This window comes from Anarrhichthys ocellatus, unplaced genomic scaffold (assembly GCF_004355925.1).
Source record: "Anarrhichthys ocellatus isolate YVR2014 unplaced genomic scaffold, GSC_Weel_1.0 scaffold28, whole genome shotgun sequence".
Classification (NCBI taxonomy): Eukaryota; Metazoa; Chordata; class Actinopteri; order Perciformes; family Anarhichadidae; genus Anarrhichthys; species Anarrhichthys ocellatus.
Genome location: NW_022280058.1, coordinates 4,262,363 through 4,281,225, shown reverse-complemented (window position 1 = coordinate 4,281,225; position 18,863 = coordinate 4,262,363). Strand labels below are relative to the sequence as shown.

Here is an 18,863-nt window from a genome sequence, read left to right as displayed (position 1 = left end):
CACTGTCACTCACCTTCACATCAGGTATCACAATAACCAGCAGAGAGGAGCAGGACTGAAGGCTTTTTAGATAAAAGACTATTTATTCAAGGTTTCAGTAGAACACACAAGCACAAGCACTCGTTTGTGCAGATGGAGGGGTCAGGGTGTTGGAGACCCATATTGATCCTATTTATAATGAAGTTAAAAATATTTAACTGCAACTAACTTTTGATAGAAAATAATCTCTAATGACGCACAGTACAGCGATTCATCCTGAAAACAAATCCTCGCCACGCTCGAGAGTTACAAAATGTAAGTAACAGAAAAGGTTAAAAAAAAGCAAAAAAAAAAAAAAGATGGAGCGACTTGGATGGATGCGGTCTCTGTTAATTTGTTTGACCCACTCTCTTCTCAAAATGAGAATGGATGGAGGGATTCCGGGTGTCCTGATTGGAAGATGGATGAGTGTGCAGCTATGGCTTTAATTGATTGAAGACAGGAATTCAGTTAGGGATAATTGAATCATGAAAATCATTAAAAGCTCAAGTGCATGAGGTAATTAGGAGAGCCGGCCAGGTTGTAATCAACCCTCGTTCCAAATCATCTTTAGGATGCAGACTAAAAGGAGCTCGTTATCCTGAAACGTTTACGGTTTCGTGACGTTTGATGTAAAACATCAAACCGTTCTTTTCACACAAAGGTACGTTTAACAGCTTTGATGCTTCTTTTGTGGATGACTCTGATCATATTTATTAATAAATGGCCGCTCTGTTTTAATATTTCCGTTTGCTTTTGGCTAATTGGTCTCCGGGCCAGTTTTCTTTGCTCCAGATTCCCAGGGTCAGCCGGGGGGGGTCAGCGTTCTACTTCATTACTCCATCCAGGGAAATGAGCAGCCTGATTAGTTTGGGCTTGACCTCGCTATTCTGTTAAGCTCTCTATAACAAAGTCTCCTCGTTTCAGATCTCAGCAGACTCCATTCATTGAAGTCGTTGCCTCTCGCAGGTGAAAAGGAAGTGCGTTTGTGGACGTTTCAAAAATGAACATCTTGTCCCGTTTCAGTCAGAGAGATTGTAAACTGCCGAGAATCAGTGGGCGATATCTTGAGGTTCAGTGTCGCAGACGATGTGAATGAAGTGCAGCGCCAACTGTTACCCATAGAAACCAAGTAACCTATGGCTGGTGACTGTCATAGACTGCCATGGTAACAGCAAAGCTTAACAACAGGGGAGTTGGCTGGCTTTTGTCCTATCTATTTCAAAGACACGATCACACTCAAGTAGAGCTGCTCTCCCTCTGCCCATTACCAGCCTCCTCCTCCCCTTCCTCTCTTCTATAATGCGTTTGTCATCCAGTTGGAATGGCCAAGCAGTAGCTTTATATTTGAGGCAGCACCCAACAGGGGGTATGATCTGTCCTCCCCACTGATTCAGGCTGCCCTAAGTCTGGATATGCTAGGCCCAGGGACTTGTGGGTAATCCCCCTCCCCCCTCCCCCAAACACCCCCCGCAGGGCTTCCTGACTCAGATTGCTGCTGACCCCCAGCCGAGTGATGTCTCACCCCAGAGAGTGGGGAAGGGCCGCAGCGGGGGGTTCGGGCAGGCAGTGATGCTATGCCCGTGGGCTGGGCACCAAACACGCATGTAAATACATGTCCCACCACGCGTGTCCAACCCCGACTCAGTGGCGAGTGAGTGACGCACCAACACGAGCCTCCAGATCATCTCTCTCCCTCAGGTGGAGCTCAGGTGCGAATTGTCTTTCATGCACAGCCATCTTTGTTTTTGCCTTGCACTTTGCATGTATTTCTAGCAGCGTGTGCAGACTTATGGACTGAATAAACATGGAATTTCATGTTCACCAATTCATTTTGATGCCTAATTTTTTCAAAGATTAATAGATTTACGAATCAACAAGCAGCCTCAGCGGAGCCTTGTTCTGCGTACGTTGTTGCTCTGGCTTCAACCCCGTGCCAAATCGATTCCAGAGGTCATTTTCTTCCTTCATTTTCTCTTCTCTGTGAGCCAGTGGTCTGTGAGCCAGCCTGTACTGGGAGCTGTGTAGGGCAGGACTTTGTATGTTTATTTTCTCTGTTGGAGAAAAAAAAAAAGAAAATCAGAGATCTGTCTCCACTTAGCAAAACCTCTGCTCGTGCACAGGGTAAAAACCACGATGGTGGTGAGGAACGGGGGGGAGTCCTGGAAGTATTGATGCCGAGTGAAGCATGCATGGAGTCAACTGTAAAATAAGGAAAGAGCAGAAAAAGATGAGGTAAACAGGAGGGAAGAAAAAGAGTATAGAGTGAGGGTAAAAGGAGAGATTAAAAAGATGTATATGGAGCTATGAAGGCGGGGGAACGTGTGAGGTGTATGTAGTGAGCAAAATGGAGGGAAAAAGGGAGAGAGAGGCCAGGCAGCTGGGAGCTCCCACAGACACGCACTTCTGTCTAAGCAGCTTTCCTCTCAGGGCAGGGTCACGGCGGGTCACGGCGGGATTACACTTTTGGCAAACAAGAGGGAGCTCCTCTCTCACAAAGCCGTGCACGACTCCCCCATGACTCTCAGCAGCTGTAATAAAGCCAAGGCAGCCTGAACCTTCAAACAAAAAGCTAACACGCTATCGATTGACAGCGGCCAACTTTCGCGAGGTGGTGTCGAAAGGTCGACATTGTGCAGACAGCTCGGGCCGGGGTGAAGGGCTATTATTGGGACGAGGGAAAACTCCGGCGTTTAGTCTTATCACAGAAGTTCCTCACTTAGTTGACAATTTCACCGAACATGTCAGCGCCGGAGTGGAGTTATTGTTCTTCGGCAAATGAAGAAAAACAGCCCCCGTGTACAGTGTGGTGTTCCAATCACAAAATCCAAATGAGGTTTTCTATCCTTTCAATCAATAGCCATCCCCTGCAGTGCCTGCATGTCTCTTCACTTCCTAATCAACACTTCCACTCGTAGGGGAGGTCAGCTGAGCAGGCGCACGGTGCCCCGAGCGCTGCTTTGAACTTAATTAAGCAGCTTTAAACACAGCCGAAAAAGATTCATTATAACACAGGCAAGATGAGCAGCTAGATGAGAACATGGCTCTTCGACAGAAGAGATTCGGCTTCAGATGGCTGTTGAACCCATGTGGGTCAACATCGAGGGCGCGGCAATGGAGGTCCCGCAAGGACTGCTAAATCCTTTAGAAACTTAGAAACACTCAGTTAAAACTTCACCTCAGCTTGTTTAAACCCTGTGGAAGAGACACACATAGATGTAAACAGTGATATTGTCTTGTTAAAGCAATGCTAAAACGAGAAAAAAAAAAGAGAAAGAGCGGTAAAGATGGCGGTGCTCATGTGCCTGGAAGGCTGCAGTGTGCCACCAGGGTGCTGTGAGGCAAGGCCTGTTAAAGGAGAGCTCCAGACCAAGGTGTTCTATAGCTCGGGGGCTAACGGTGATAAATGAGTCCCTTAATGTCGGCAAACACTTTATCTCTGCTTCATCTGTTTTCATTAGGCAGGGCCAACCTTTGGCTGGGCGAGAACGTGCAGTAACTTTCATTACTACAACACAGGAAGGAGAGGGAGAGAGACCTCCCATCGGTCTAATAAAAACACCAGCTAGACACCATGACAGATCCTATTTCTTATTATTATGATGGCACGCCACAGATATACATTAGAGAATGCTTTGTCCCTCAAAGATGATCAGTGCTGTTCCTTAACTCACATCCCCGTCTCCCCACTGAGTGATGTCCACTCTCATTGCTCTGAAACATGCTGATGTATTTCCTTTCTTTTGCTGAGAGGAATATGGAATGTGCACCAAAGCTTTTGCATTTCTTTTAACTTGCATTGCAGAATTTTGATTTAAGTGTGTACATTTATTTGAATGTGAGCGACATGACGACACTAATAACAAGAGGGGCACTCGGAGCGTGCAGACCTCGATCAAGGCCAAATGGCCGATCTCGCAATTTTAATTAAAGTGAAAAATAATGCGTCTCCGCCCTGTTCGTTTCCGATCCACTCAAAAATGCAACGCAATCTCCCTTGGTCCCTGCTACACCGTGGGCCGAGCAATATTGAATATTATTGACCGTTGACTTTCAGTGGAATCGTATTGTGATATCATTTTATATAACATTGTTTTGTTTTGGTATGTGATATTGCTAACTAAATTGCTAATATAATCAATTATAGTATAGTATGCCACAAAATGCCATGAAAGATGGATGTCATTTAAAAGTATAGCACGATATAGAAATTGCGTAAGCAGGTCAATAGTATAGAATGTCAGTAAAGTGTCATAGTACAGCATGTCATTCAAAAGTAATAGTATGCCATATATATTTCAATAAAATACTCGTAAAATGTGTTATAGAAAGTCATAGTATAGTATAACACAAAGTGCCATAAAAAGGTGATCGTATAGTATGTCATAACACGCCATAGTGAAGTTTGCCTAGTAAGTCCTTGTATTGTAATAATATAGTTTGTCATAAAGATTTAATTGAAAAAGTCATAGTATGTAATCAAAAAAGTTATGATATAGTCTGTCATGAAAATGTCATAAAAATATTCACTAATTATTTTGTCAGGAAACACCTACTTCCTGTGTTTTAGCAGTTTTAAGACTTGAAAAAATGTAAACTAATGCCAATTAAGGCTTTATTTTTAGAATTCAATGACTTAGACTTTTTAAAGCCTGTGTGTGTATATTTCTCCATGTAAGGTCTTTCTATATGAACTGTGTTTTTTGGACTTAAAATACTTAAATAAGGCTTTTCAAATATTCAGTGGAGTAGAACAACTGTAGATGTCAAATATTTAATAATATGCCGACTGTATATTTTCAGTTGACAAATTATAACCAGTGGCACCAGCAAGATGCTACAGCTGCTAGCTCACAGACGGTTGAAGTGTTTACGTAGTTAAGGGATCCGTTATAAGCAGCACAAATATGAGAAACTATACTAAATGTTTATGCATAAGAGACGATGAGCATTTGTGTCACTATTCAGTGAGGAAACGAGTCAGCTAGGAAGATGAAAAGAGTTTTAGGAGGCGTTTAGCAAAGTGCACGAGCGATGAATGTGATCTACGCCGTCAGGAGAATGAGCAGAGGAAAGAAACAGCTGACGTAATATCTGATGTAAGCTTTACTTTCAAATCCTGTTACATTTAGACCTGGCAAGTTGAACATAAAATAATGCCAAACAAAGAAAACAAATACAAAACCAAAAAAGTACAAATGATCTATTTACCAGTTATCGTCACAACCCTGTACAGCCTTAACAATGGAGTAATAAAAAAAAGCTTTGTACAGCACATACCAATCTTTACCGAGTGCCAAAAGATAAGATAGCTGAGCCTTTTCTAACCAGAACATACAGCCAAACTTAAACTGATTGTAGACAGTGCAGTGGGATGCCAACTAAATGCAACCAAGGGAGTTAGTTTTAAACACAATGAAGTGCCAAAGAACTAGAGCGAGGGCAATGTCATGCAGACTCTGAAGTGCTGAAAGGGTAGTAAAAAAATAAAAAGGTCACTGTGCTGCGTACAATTGGGCAAAAATAAACAATAAGTGCTTAAGAATATTGGTTTTCAAAAGGATAGAGCCCTGTTGCCTTTTTAAACATTACACTCAAAATAGGTGGGACATAATGAAGTGCAGCCATTGATGATTAAGCTGTAATAAAAGGCAGACATTATTAAAAAAAAAGGTGTCGAGATCGGACACATTCTTTTTCTTTTTAATCTTTTGGACCCTGACAATTAGTTTGACTCATTCTCAGAAGTCTCAGGTGGTTTCCTTCCACCAAGTGGCACTAGAGTATAAAAGATAACGTAGATAGTACAAGGAGAGAGTGTGTGTGTGTGTGTGTGTCGGAGAGATGCTCCTTTCACTCCAGACATGCTGCCAGACATTGACGGAGCAAAAAGGAACAAACAAACAGTGTAAAGGGGGACAATCGAGGCTCCGCTCCAAAAGAGGACGTGACGGATTCAATCCTAGCATCACATCCTGCGGCGTGTTACATTTTGGTCTCGACAATTCATGTTCTCTGTCCAATCGACATTTTTCTGACATGATTAAAGTAGAAAAATAACAAACAAACAAAAAGCAACAATGATTCCATTGTAGGAAAATGCATGAGTAAAATAGACAAAAGGAGAAAAAACAATCCCTTTACAATAAGAGATTTTGGCTTGAAGACCACTTAAAAACACAAGCGCTATAGATAATGGCTAAAGCTTTTTTCAAAATAAAATGCTTGTACTTTGCTGCTCTGCCTCGCAAAACATACTTCTTTTTGAACATTTTACGGATAAATACATATTCTCTTAATCAGAAAGTGCAGCACTGTGCAAAACTGGCTATCACAATTTAGCCTGGGACCTTTAGTTCCCAGGGAGAGCTTGACCTATGCTGTCTAATTCATGCAATTTGTATTAATTTACGTTCTCCGATTTCACAGAGGCCGGCCCTTTTGCACTGCTAGAAATGCTTACGCGTGAAACTGAGGGTTGACGATCGAGTCGTTTCCAGCAGCTACTGTCCACTTCACATTATGGTAACTCGCTGGATCTACATTTGCACTTTAAAAAAAAAAAAGGGAAAATAAAAGGTTTAAGTGCTTTTGGCTTGAAGTGTAACTATATTAAGTGCAATTAAAACTCAAAAGGTTAAAAAGAGACGGGGGGGGGGGGGGGGCAGTACCATGTCTGCCGGCATACAGAAGCCAGTGCCATTGAAAACAATGCTGTACAAGTGAATGGCTTTGCTTCATCATTGCACCTACAGGAGCTTTTTTTTTTTGCTTTTTTTTCTCCACGATGGGTTCCCTATGAATGTTAGTAGAAAATGTTTTTATTAGGATGTAAAAGGCTCAGTAAAAAAAGTGAAAAAAAATGAAAGACAAAAAGAAAAAGACACAGAAGGCCACCAAACACGCTAACTTTCCCGTCTCTTCCCTGCTCACAACTTCTGTATCGCTTCTTTTTTTCCATGTACATAAACAAAAATACATTCATTCAAGTCATTTTGGAACAGTTTTTTTCTTTTTTTTTGTACACAAAAAATTACAAAAAGCTCCAAAAAGCACCATTGAATCGGCCTGCGGTGACCGGGTCTGTGGGTAGCTTGCTAACCCGGAGCCGGTCACCTCCACAAAACAGTTATCTCATATATCTCTTCTAGGTACAGGTGCGGGGCACATAGTTCTGCATATCAAGTTGCGCTGATTTCCACCTGGTCTCAGAAATAATCGATTGACTGTTTCTCATTATTTCACTAGGAGTGCAAATCCATTGTCAACATTTTACATTTATATTCAAATCTAATTATTGGTAATAAATGTAGAATGTTTCTTGTCATAAGTCAGAATTTCCTTATTTACATTATCACAGCTTATCTTCTGTTTAGGGAGCTTACAAAAAAAACTGTTACAATTAGCTAGTAACTCATCGAAAGGATATTTATTCCGAGACAGAGGCGATATCAGGCAGCAGCTATGCATAATATGGTTTCACCATTATACAAAAAAAACAACGGAAATCAAAAGGATGGGAAGGGGGAGGGGCTACAAAACTATGTACAAGACTTGATAAATAAGTAAGTGCGTGGTTTGAGGCGTTGCTTTGGAAACGTGCCTTTTTTTACGAGGAAAAGCGCTCCCGTTTCATTGGTTCTGTCCACGTTGCACCGCTAACACTTCAGGATATCTCGAATTTAGCTTCCTAATGACGTCAAAGCTAGTTGAAACACAGGCATGCTATTTCGATGCATAATAGCAATAGACAAAAATGCACTAAAATATAGCACTTGCAAGTTTTTGTTTCATCTTTTTATCTCGTCAAACGACTAAAAGAAAAATATCTATGAAACTGAGATACGATAGTTTCCTCAGATAATGCAACTGGGTCCAAGTCATTCAGACATTTCAAAACAGAAAAAAAAAATAAAGGTAATAGAGAGTAGTAGTTGAAGTAGTAATAATTCAATTGATAGAACTGATAAGAAAAGCAGCTTCTTGATATAAATGCATTTTTAGCATGTACAGCCTTTTTCTCTTATAAATGTTTTTCTTTTCTTTTCTTCAATATGTTTGTCTGCTCCAGCTTATTCTGCTGGTCTGATTGGAAAAGACGTTGCCCCCACTGCAGTGGTCAAGTGTCAATTCACACCACCGTCCGAGGAGTGAGGGGAGGAGGAGGAGGAGGGGGAGGGCGAGGTCAAACAGTCTTGGCCCTCTCCATCAGTCCCAGGTAGGCCAGGAAGGAGTGTTTGTGGGAGGAGGGTGAGGGGGAAGAGCGGGAGGGCGACGCCGAGCTGGAGGAGAAGAGGAGAGGAGATGTGGCGGGCCGCCATCTGGAGTGGAGGTGCGAGTGGAATGTGAGGCGGCTGTTGTGGGTGAACAAGGTGGTGAGGGGGATCATGTGCGCCCGGTCGCAGTTCCTGTACTGCTCGAACACGTGGCGGGAGGAGGGGAGGAAGAGGGAGGGGCTGCCGCTGCTCGGGCCGCCGGGGTTCCTGGTGGTGGTGGTGCTGCCGTTGGTGCCGACCAAGCGGTGCAGAGGGCCAGTCGCATCCAGCGGGCGGGACTTGCCCAGCGTGAGTGACAGGGCGACGGACTGGAGCGCCTGGGACGCCGTCAGACTCATGAGAGGGCTGTTACTCCCACTCCCTCCGCTGCTCCCGCCTCCTCTGCTAAACAGGAAGTTCTCCCGGCTCTTTCGCAACGAAGAGACCCCCGGTGACGTTCCCTGGAGTGGAAGCTCCTCCTCTCCCGCCTCCTCGTCCTCCTCCACTTCTTCTTCTTCTTCTCCTCCGAAGCCTCCGTCCAGACCCCCCGCTCCTCCGCTCTGGTGTTTCTTGAGGTGGCGGCTGAAGACGAAGGGGTGTGTGGTGGTGAAAGGGCACTCTTGGCAGCCGAAAGTCTGGCGCGGCGCGTGCTTCAGCTTCTTGTGCAGGTTGAGGTTGTCCTTGCGCTTGCAGCTATAAGAGCAGCGGTCGCAGTGGAAGGGCCGCTCGCCCGTGTGCACACGCACATGCTCGATCAGCTTGTTGGCCGTCTTGGACAAGTAGCCACACTGCTCACACTTGTAGTGGTTGCCCAGGCGGTGCCCGCGCATGTGGGCCTCCAATGAGGCCTGGTCCGGCCACAGTCCCTGGCAGATGCGGCAGCGGTACTCCATCTTACAGTGCGTCTTAAGGTGGCACTCCATGGCCGCTGGACGATTGGTGGAGTAGATGCAGAAAGGGCACCTGGGCAATGCAACAAAAGGGGAAGTAGGGAGGGGAGGACACGACACCCAAAAGCAAAAGGACAGTTGAAGGGGGGAGTGTACGTTCAGAAACCACAGAACACACCTTCAAATTGAATAACACAAAAATGATGAAGAGGAGGAGGACAGGTAAAGGAAAAAGTGTGCGTCATGTAGAGGTCTGTGTGCTCATGGTGGTATGTGTGGCAGTTTAATGGTGGGAGAATTGCGATGATCAGGTGTGTGTGTGTGTGTGTGTGGAGGAGGAGGGGGGGGGGGGGGTGACAGGCTGGAGAAAGGGTTGGAGCAGTAGGACATGAAGGGAAATGAAGGAATGGAGTGGCACTTACATTTAAATAGCACCTTTCATCTGCTCTGGGCCCCAAAGCGCTTCACAAACCCTGCAGAACAGAATCACCTCAGAAAAACCTCCAAATGGTCAAGGCCCTCTCTCCCTTTCTATACACTCCTATATATATATATATATATATTTAGAAACACTTCACATTGCTCAAGTGTATACACGTGTACACACTAGTCTAGAAAAAATAAACTGGATGTCGGAGGTCAGAAAATGTAGGCAATGGGAGTTTATCTGGAACCTTTTCGCCCTTCATGTCCATTAAGTAATTCTACACCTGTTTGGTTAAATCCTGCCTGCTTTTGAAAGTAAACATTAATTTGGTTTACATAAATTAAGAGACGTGTAAACCTTAAAGAGCTGAATATACAACCCACGTGTGCGGGTATAAATTTAAATCGAATAAATATCACTCCTTCAATGTCTTTTCTTTCTCCGTTCAATAAAAATATCCACAACCTTCTTCTTTCCATTTTGAATAATGGCTCAAGAGAAATCACTCTGGCTTCGAGAAACATGAACACCAGACAGAAGAAACATTTAAAACCGTTATAACTCCTTTACATGTATTCACTCGCACACTACAGCTAGCAGCAAATCCTCACGCTAGGGACTGTAGATGCTTTGTGGAGATCTTTGAGTTATGAAGGGGCTTCTTGTGCGTTTGTCATCTGGTCAAATATAAGCCAATGTAACCGTGTTGGCAGCTTCCTAGTTTATATTTAGTGAAATGAAACCATTTCCAGACATTTAGCAATGTTTAAAACATCCTATCTCCACTGATGGCTGCACAGAAGAAGAAAAAAAAAGATATAGAACACAGATCTTTGCTTATGACAAGATGAGGCGATAATCATAATGATTCTGTACATGCACAGACTGGAGTTATGAGAAAAACAATGGCTTGTGTTACTTGAAATGGATCTTTGACAAATGTTCCATTAACTGCATTGTTCCTAAATATGAAGGCAAAAAGTCATGTGTTTATCATCACAAATGCTGTTAACCGCTACCCAAGAGCTGAACGTGTGTGTGAAAGCACATTATTGTGATTGGCCTGAACTCAAACACTACCATCAGTCAGTGTGCAGTGTGGATGGTGAGATCAACAGATGGGCTTTATGGGGGCTCGACAGGCCTGTTATGGGACATAAACGTGTTACAGTACAACAAAGGCTCCTGTGGGACTATGGGAGTATGGAGATGGGGAGGGAAGCATGGAAGAGGACTGGAGCTACATATAAAGTATATTTCTATATGTACGGGTTGGGATACAAACTACACCGAGATAGAGTTACACGTTGTATTTGAAAGCTTTGTTTTAGGGTCATCCTTTGACCCGTGTCTTGTGTCAATGTCTACACTAAGATGTGACAAATGTACGTGATCGGACTAGGGGTGTGCCCACATATTTTATACATTTTCTTTCATACATTATAAGTGTCTGTATGGTAGGTTTGTAAAATGCAGATTTCCTCAGATGTTTTCCTCTGGCACAGCCGTCATCTGTGGGCAGTGGAACAACAGACCCTGAGGGGGAAACCCATTTCCATCTCTTTCCCCATTCTCCCTTCTGTTCAGAGCAGCCACTGCAGACCCAGAGACCACCGTCTAATAAGTTACACTTGCCAAGAGAGGCGGTCGAGCACAACTACAGCTTGTATCATTTAATTTGCTGGCTGCAAATACTGGACATTAAAGAGAGGTTAACTGATAGAGGACACATGGCGACACACATCTTCAAATAGGCTGTTACAATCAGCTCTAATTTATGATAATATCAGCCAGCCATCTTTTTGTATCCTTTGTTATTTTATATATGTAAAATGAGTTACATATTGCATGTAAACCATTGTGAGATGCCTGAAACTTTAGTCTGTTGCCATAGCTTTGCACACCCCCCTAATGTTGGTCTATGTGTGTGTAGTGTGCAGTGGATTGACGAGGGGGGGGGGGGGGGGGATGGGCGGAGTTAGGAACCTCTGTCTGTACTTGCTTTCCTTACTTGAGCCCTCCGGAGGGGACGGTGTGGCACTTCTTGTGCTCCAGCAGCTGCTCGGGCGTCTTGAGGAACTTGTGGCAGACGTCGCACTCGAACATCCGTGTGATGAGGTGGATCTGAAGGTGCCGTTCGTACATGCTACGCGTCTTGCACACAAAATTGCAGAAGACGCATTCGAAGCCTGTAGAGAAGGAGAGAGAAGAGGGTCAGTGGAGACTGAATCGGTTTTAATGGTTTTAATGGTTAGATGGTTATGTGCTCTTCAGACTCGGCGTCGCTGAAATCTCTGAGTGTATCTATAGAAAACGGGAACAAAGGGAGTTCAGATTCAGGGAAAAAGTCCGGTCCAACAATGACCTCGCACAGAAATAGAGTATGTAAGCAGCGATGCAGCGAAGGTTGAGATATCTTCACTTTGAGCTCCAAACAACAACAACAGACTCCACAGTTCTCAGAATACAACCTGTATGACCGTCCTGCCTGATAAATGCTGACACACAAATTTGCGACGGTGTGGAGTTTGAAAGATATCTAGGTAACCCCGGTGACATCATCCGGGTGTTTAGAAAGCTTTGCCATCCCAATAGAAGTCATAATGTAGTTTTGTTTTGCTTTTATTCTTTTTAAAAACAAACTACAATGACTTTTAATGACTTACTGCACTATGACTATAAACAAGGACTTTTTGGTGTCTTTTATACAACATACTATTCTGTGAATTTTTAAATTACTTTTTGTTACAAACTTTTTTACATCATACTATACTCTGACTTTTTTATGATATACTATATTAATGACTTGCTATACTGTAACTTTTTTTTAACTTTCTAATATTATACTGTGATTTTTTTTGCCATTTTAATGAAATACTTTGCCATTTTAATGACCTTTTCATGACATACTATTCTATAACTGTTTTTGCTCCAGTTGATCCAGAATGCTGCAGCACGTGTACGGACAAGAACTAAGAAAAGAGATCACATTATTCCCGCATTAGCTTCTCTGCTCTGACTCCCTTTAAAATACAGAATGCAGAATCCAGAAGTTAACATCCTTATCCTTACTTACAAAGCCCTAAATGGTCATGCATTATTAAAGAGCTTATAGTACCTTATTACCCCACTAGAACACTGCGCTCCCAGAATAAAGGGAAAGGCTCCGGCTTGCCTTGGAACAGCCCTTAGTTATGCTGCTGTAGGCCGAGACTGCCAGGGGACTTCCTCTGACACAATGAGCTCCTCTCTCCTCCGCTCCATCTGTATATATTCATGTCCCATGAATGCATGTTACTAACTTGGCTTCTTCCCCGGAGTCTTTGTGCTCTCTTGTCTCACAGGTTTCCATGGACCGGGTTACACCTGGATGGTGGTTGTGTATCTGCTACCGTGGCCCTGCTTGACACCCACTGCTACTATAATTAATCATATTATATCCATTGCTGCTATTATTATAATAATTCAATTATATCTACCGTTGCCTCTCGCTCCCTCTGCTTAAGGGGGTGCTTTTGTTCTGCCACTGTCACCATAGTGCTTGCTCATGGGGGGTACGATCTGGACTTTATACGAAAAGTGTCTCGAGATGATTTCTGTTCTGACTTGACGCTATATAAAATTAATTAACAAAATATATGTCATGAAATTGTCTTTGCAATGTCAAAAGCAAAAGACCGGCATTTCATTTAGGTCAAAATGACTTGTCAGTTCTGGAACAATGAAAAGCTGCTCTATCATGTGGACAGTTGTCCGACGTCTCCCGTGTTGATTTGCATTCCACACGCAAACTGAATAAAGGGCAAACGTGTTGGTGGATAAGGCTTTGAAACAGATACAACTACCAATGTTGGTGTAAATGATGTAAAGAAACAACTCAGTTGTGTCAGTGTTGAGACTATTGGTGAGTGAAATTATTATATGGTGTCATAAACAGTCATAGAAAGTATGTTGTAAAGAAGTTTTTGAAAAAGTATTGGCATTAAAAAAGGTATAAGTCCTAAAAAAGAACATAGTATATTGTATGTCGAAACAATAAATAAGACGCAGTATATTATGCCAAAAAAATGAATAGTCATAGTATAGTATGTTATGTTGAAGAGTCAAGAAGAAGAAAAAGTATACTTTTTTTAAAGCTTTAAAAAGTCATAAAAAAGAAAAGAAAAGTCAGTTTAGCATGTTGAAAAAAGTGCGAAAAAAGCGATAGTATATTACATGGAAAAAACTAATAGGTCATAGTAGGGTATGATGAAAAAAGCTATAAAAAGTCTTAGTACAGTATGTTGAAAAAAGTCATAAAGGCAGAGTATGTGAAAAAAATGACGAAAAAGAAAAAATCTGTATAGTATGTCGGAAAAACCTCATAGTACAGAATGTCAATAAAAGGGAAATAGTACATTATGTTTCTAAATGTATTTAAATGAAACACCTATATACTATGCAGGTGCACACACACATTACAACACTTCAGGACACAAGTCTCACCACACACGTTCATGCAAGCTTCAGCCGATCCGTGAGGGAGCCGTCAGGTTAAGGGAGGCAGTGTGGCCCACATTAGTGATTAGCAGAAGATAGCAGAAATGATTACCTAGTGCCAACGTAACATTATCTAACAGACCGTGGAAGCGTCGCGGATGTATTTTTGAACGACTAAAGTACTGAAGGAGGTCTTCTTGCCGGGGTCAGGCGAAAATGCATTCTAGCATTTCTGTTAATCAGAAATTGATGAGTCGATCAATGTTAAACTTGTATTTCATTGTTGCCTCGTCAGTCATGAATATATAAATATATAGACTGTTGTTGAGAAGTGCATCTGGTGAAGATATTTCCCACAATTCCTTACCTTTGTCAGACTTGTCCTCAGTTCCTGATCCCGAGTGGCTTCCAGAGCTGGACTGGCTCCCTGCGGAGGAGGGCAGGGCCAGCAGGCCCCTGAGTTCTTCGTTACCGTGGGTGAGGTCTCCGCCCTCCGAGCTGTTGAGCGAGTCGCTGAGGGCCGAGAGGGAAGAGGAGGTGCTCTTGGTCTCGCTGAGGGGACTTCTTGAGCTCAGACCTGGACACAAGACGACAGAGTAAAAAAAGATTTGTCATTTTAATATAAAAATGTTACCAGCTCCAGCTAAAACTCATGCGATAGATATTAACTGAAACCCTGCAAAAATTGTGGGGTGTCCTTTATGCAGAAAAATCAGTTTAAAGTACCCTGTCGTTCTGTATATGCACGCACACACACACACACACACACACACACACACACAATACAAACACGCAGCCCTCTGCTCTGACTGAGGCCCTGCTGCCAGTCAAATCAAGATGCAGTGTGCTTTTATTGATCCCCTTCTCTAAGTCTGCAATTCACTGGCAAGAGGGAGGTACAGGTGAGGAGCGTGGGTCATGGCCGAAGGAGCTAAGATGGCGGGAGCATCTCAGGGCACAGCTCAACAAAGGGCATTCACTCAGACGGGAGTGAGAGGAGGGAGAACAGGCGGCACAGATGCTGAAATGGTTGACCTATCTTTCCGACGCAGGCAGACACACGCGCGTCTAAAACATACAAGAATATCCGCATCGAGTTCACACACAAGGAATTGTTAGAGAAGATATGATTAACTGCTTTCAATCAAATCGAAATAAAGCAGGGCCATTCAGAGCGCAGTCTTCGCAGCATTTTGAATACAGTATTGAACCAGCTTGAGGGGCTTTTATCTTCTCTGCTGCAGTATTTAACATGCACTTGCCTTCTTCTTACAATAGCCAAAAGGCTAATGCCACAGAATATAAGCAAAAATGAAATAAATGCACTTCTCTGAGCCAGTGGGCCTCAACCTTGAAACCCACCTTTACGGGAAAATATATTCCATTTTCTCTTTTACTGAATAAAGAGGCAAAGTATGTCTATCTGTCAGTGTATCCAGGGTAGAGATCAAGTAACACCGTCACATGATTCACTACCTCGCCCCCTACAGTTAAGGGCACCCAACAAACCCTTTCCCCCATGCCGAGTCCAGTCTTCACAGGCCTACACAGTCGACCAGATAACTAGCCTTTTACAGTCTGTGAGGAGTCACTCTGTCCACCTTACACTCCGAAGTATAGACACGTTAACAAAACAAGGCTTAAGCATGAGAAACCACCCAAATCTCCACATGTAGAAGGTAGGAAGTGAGAGACACTCCGGCACATTTGTATGTTTGGTGGTGTTGTCCATCTTGTGAGAGACTGAGATAAATGCCAAGCCAGGCTGAGAGACTTAAAAGACGGCCACAGTGGCATCGTAAACCGAGCTCGTCTCCAAAGGAACCAAGGCCTATTGATTTTTTCCCCTCAGGCACGATAAGGGCCAACCTTCTCAGATAAACAAGGCCACTGTGGCCTCTGAAAGACCCCTCAGCTGTCTAGGCCGGACAATCCCACCCACCCACCCACACATACAGACAAGCGGCACACACACACACACACACACACACACGTATTGGGGAACAGCGGAAGACCAAAACGGCAGCAATACACTGGACAAAGCTGTTTTAGACAAAAACACTGATATTGACCACCGGGGGTTCAAACCAGCAGCTTTAAAAGTCTAAAGAGGGTCAACAGGAGGCGGCTAGTTTCTTCTTCTACAGCTCGTCTTTCCCTGTGTCCTCTGAACTGATACAGAACAAGGTGTTTATGAAGTGTAAATGACTGTCACATCAGGATGTTTGGATATGAAATACAAGTTGAGCTGAAACCAAAAGTCAATTAGTTGATCAATATATTGGCACAGATTTTGCTGATTCATTTGTCGTTTGAGTCGTTTTCAAAGCAAAATACAAAGATGATTTACAAGCATCAGCTTCTCATGTGTGTTTTTACTGCGTTCTTTATTTACATGTGTCAATTTTGACACACAATAGTGTATGAACTGTAACCGTATCATTGGAGGGGACTATGTATAAAAAGACTTAATTTCTCAAAACCCTGAAAGCCGTTGTTTAAATTTAAACCCCCATGTGTTGGAGTACAGAGCCAAAACAATAGAAAATGTGTCACTGTCCAAGTACTGCACTGTATGTCTATTCTGAGCTGTGAACAAGAGCCACAATGTGTAAGCTACCACCCACTCCAACATGCGAGAGAGATATTTTGAAAATAACTCCATAAAGCATTTTTGTAGGGTTTGAATCGTGCCCTTTAGTAATACAATGAGTTTAGTCACACGAACATTACCCTAAAGCTGAAACTACTCGTCGATTAGTCGATTACTCAATCAAGAGAAAAGTCAAAATCTAAAAAGAAACTATTTTGATGTTCGATTAACCGATTCGTTTGAATAATGTTTTGAAAAATTAAGAAATAATGATAACGTTCGTTCCAACCCTTCGTTACACCAACACATACAGCATGAGAGAGGCTATGTCATCGACGCCGTCTCTCAGAACCGGTGGGGGGATTCTGTACCTGCATGTCCGGTACTAATGTGGTTCTTCATGTCGTTCTCCTCCATGCAGACGTAGTCACAGACGCTGCAGCAGAGCGAGAACATCCACTGCTCCTTGTCCACATGGAGCGACATGTGGCTGACAAACTGGGCATTCAGCTCCGTCTGGAAATCACACACATGGCAGCTGGACAAGAGAACAGAGAGGAAGAGGAAGATGGCGAGAACAACCGTCAGCTTTAGTGTTATATTATGTCTGCATAAATTGGTACGTGGTACAGAGTGGATACATTTCTATTCATTTGTTAGACAATCGAAAATAAAATATTTCCTCACTGCAGACGTGGTGCTTTTGAACTCATTTCAGATCATTAGCAACATAAAAGTATTACAAAAGATCGTCTGAGGAGCGCTGAGGAGTCTTGTTCTCATGAAACACCACGAAGTCATTACACACAAATAAGAGATATTTCAGCACATAACCACACACATCTTTACACTTCGGCTCTTTGAACGCATTGAATAAACAAGATTTGACATGTTAATAAGGCAGCTTAAGGTGTGCCGATGAGGGGATGAATGGACACAACTCTGGTTTTGATTTTCTCATCTAACTCTTGTAAAGAAAGCAAATAATAATAAATAGAAATGGTAATAATAATTATCATTTCAGAGGAAATTGATAATAAATTTACAAAATAAAGTAATTGGGGAGAAATTAAATGAAAGAATATATATCAGGATATATTTGGGCATCAAGCAGCAGATGCAAATCAATCAACAACAGCCCTGATTCTGACCTCTGCTGCTGGCTGGAGGCCTCCTTCATAGCGGTGTGTGTGTTGCTCTGTTATCGTTACCTGTAGTAGTACGGGCAGTTCTTGCGCTCGGCAGACTCGGCTGTAACAGCGCTGACGATCTGCTCAGCATCTGTATTGACCAGCTTGACAGAGTGGATGGTCAGGTGCTGATTGAGGTTAGCCCGGCACTTGGCTGCATAAGGACACAAGTGACACTTGTATTTCCTCTCGTCTGCAAAGACAAACACAAGAAGCACAGGTTACTGTAAACATTACCTCAGGTGATATTTCATTAAGTCGCGCACAGCCTCTAAGCCTTTAATCAAATAGGAGAAAAATCTAAATCACAATATTTCCTTTTATGCCAAAACAATGTCTTCTCCCACTATCTCCCCCTAAAACACACACACACACACACACACACACACACACACACCATTTGCCCCAAGGACATGAAGCCAGGCAACCTTTATGTCGCCGGGGAAACCAAAAAGACCATCACACTGACATATGCCCCTGCTTCTGCTCTCTGTGGTGTGGCCAAGCTGTTCGCAGCCAACACTCTCAGATGGCGTGTGTGTGTGCGCTGTGTAGTGTGTGTGTGTGCACTCAAAATGTGAGAGCATGTCCAATTGTGTGGGGGCATTTGGTACACGAGTCTCCATTTGTGCGCCCAGTGATTTAGTCCGCAATCCCAAGTAGGTTGCATAAATTTCTAATCCAGCGTTTAATTTGCTTTAAGTAAAAACTGCATAAGCAGGATAGTCATTCATTTATTTTCCTAATAAGGGCAGCAGAGAGAGAGAGAGAGAGAGAGAGACTGCAGAAGACAAGTGATGGGAAAGAATGGATCAATTGGGACCAAAGAAGGGCCAAGTTTGAAAACACGGAGTAATCAGGACACAAGGGAGCGTACAGCTTCATCCTGAGGAAGTCTCCCGTGTCAGAGTGTGAGAGACAAAGTGAATGAAGGAAACTAATCGTGACTGCATCAGAATTACTGGTGTGTGTGTGTGTGTGTGTGTGTGTGTGTGTGTGTGTGTGTGTGTG

The 18,863-nt window shown here is 43.1% G+C and overlaps 1 protein-coding gene and 1 long non-coding RNA gene across 2 annotated transcripts in view; one reads left to right on the top strand and one right to left on the bottom strand.

Moving 5' to 3' along the window:
* Nucleotides 1–1,100: 1,100 nt before the first annotated feature.
* The window catches only part of znf827 (zinc finger protein 827), a 76,769-nt gene continuing 59,006 nt past the window's right edge, over nt 1,101–18,863 (bottom strand). Inside the window, 5 exon segments of the mRNA XM_031863323.1 lie at nt 1,101–9,236; nt 11,602–11,779; nt 14,437–14,646; nt 17,034–17,200; nt 17,874–18,045. Coding sequence (XP_031719183.1) covers nt 8,204–9,236; nt 11,602–11,779; nt 14,437–14,646; nt 17,034–17,200; nt 17,874–18,045 — 1,760 coding nt within the window. The 3' untranslated portion in view covers nt 1,101–8,203.
* LOC116392138 (uncharacterized) lies at nt 13,723–17,353 on the top strand. Its single transcript, XR_004213311.1, has 2 exons — nt 13,723–14,665; nt 17,084–17,353. It is a non-coding gene; the product is annotated as an uncharacterized LOC116392138 (long non-coding RNA).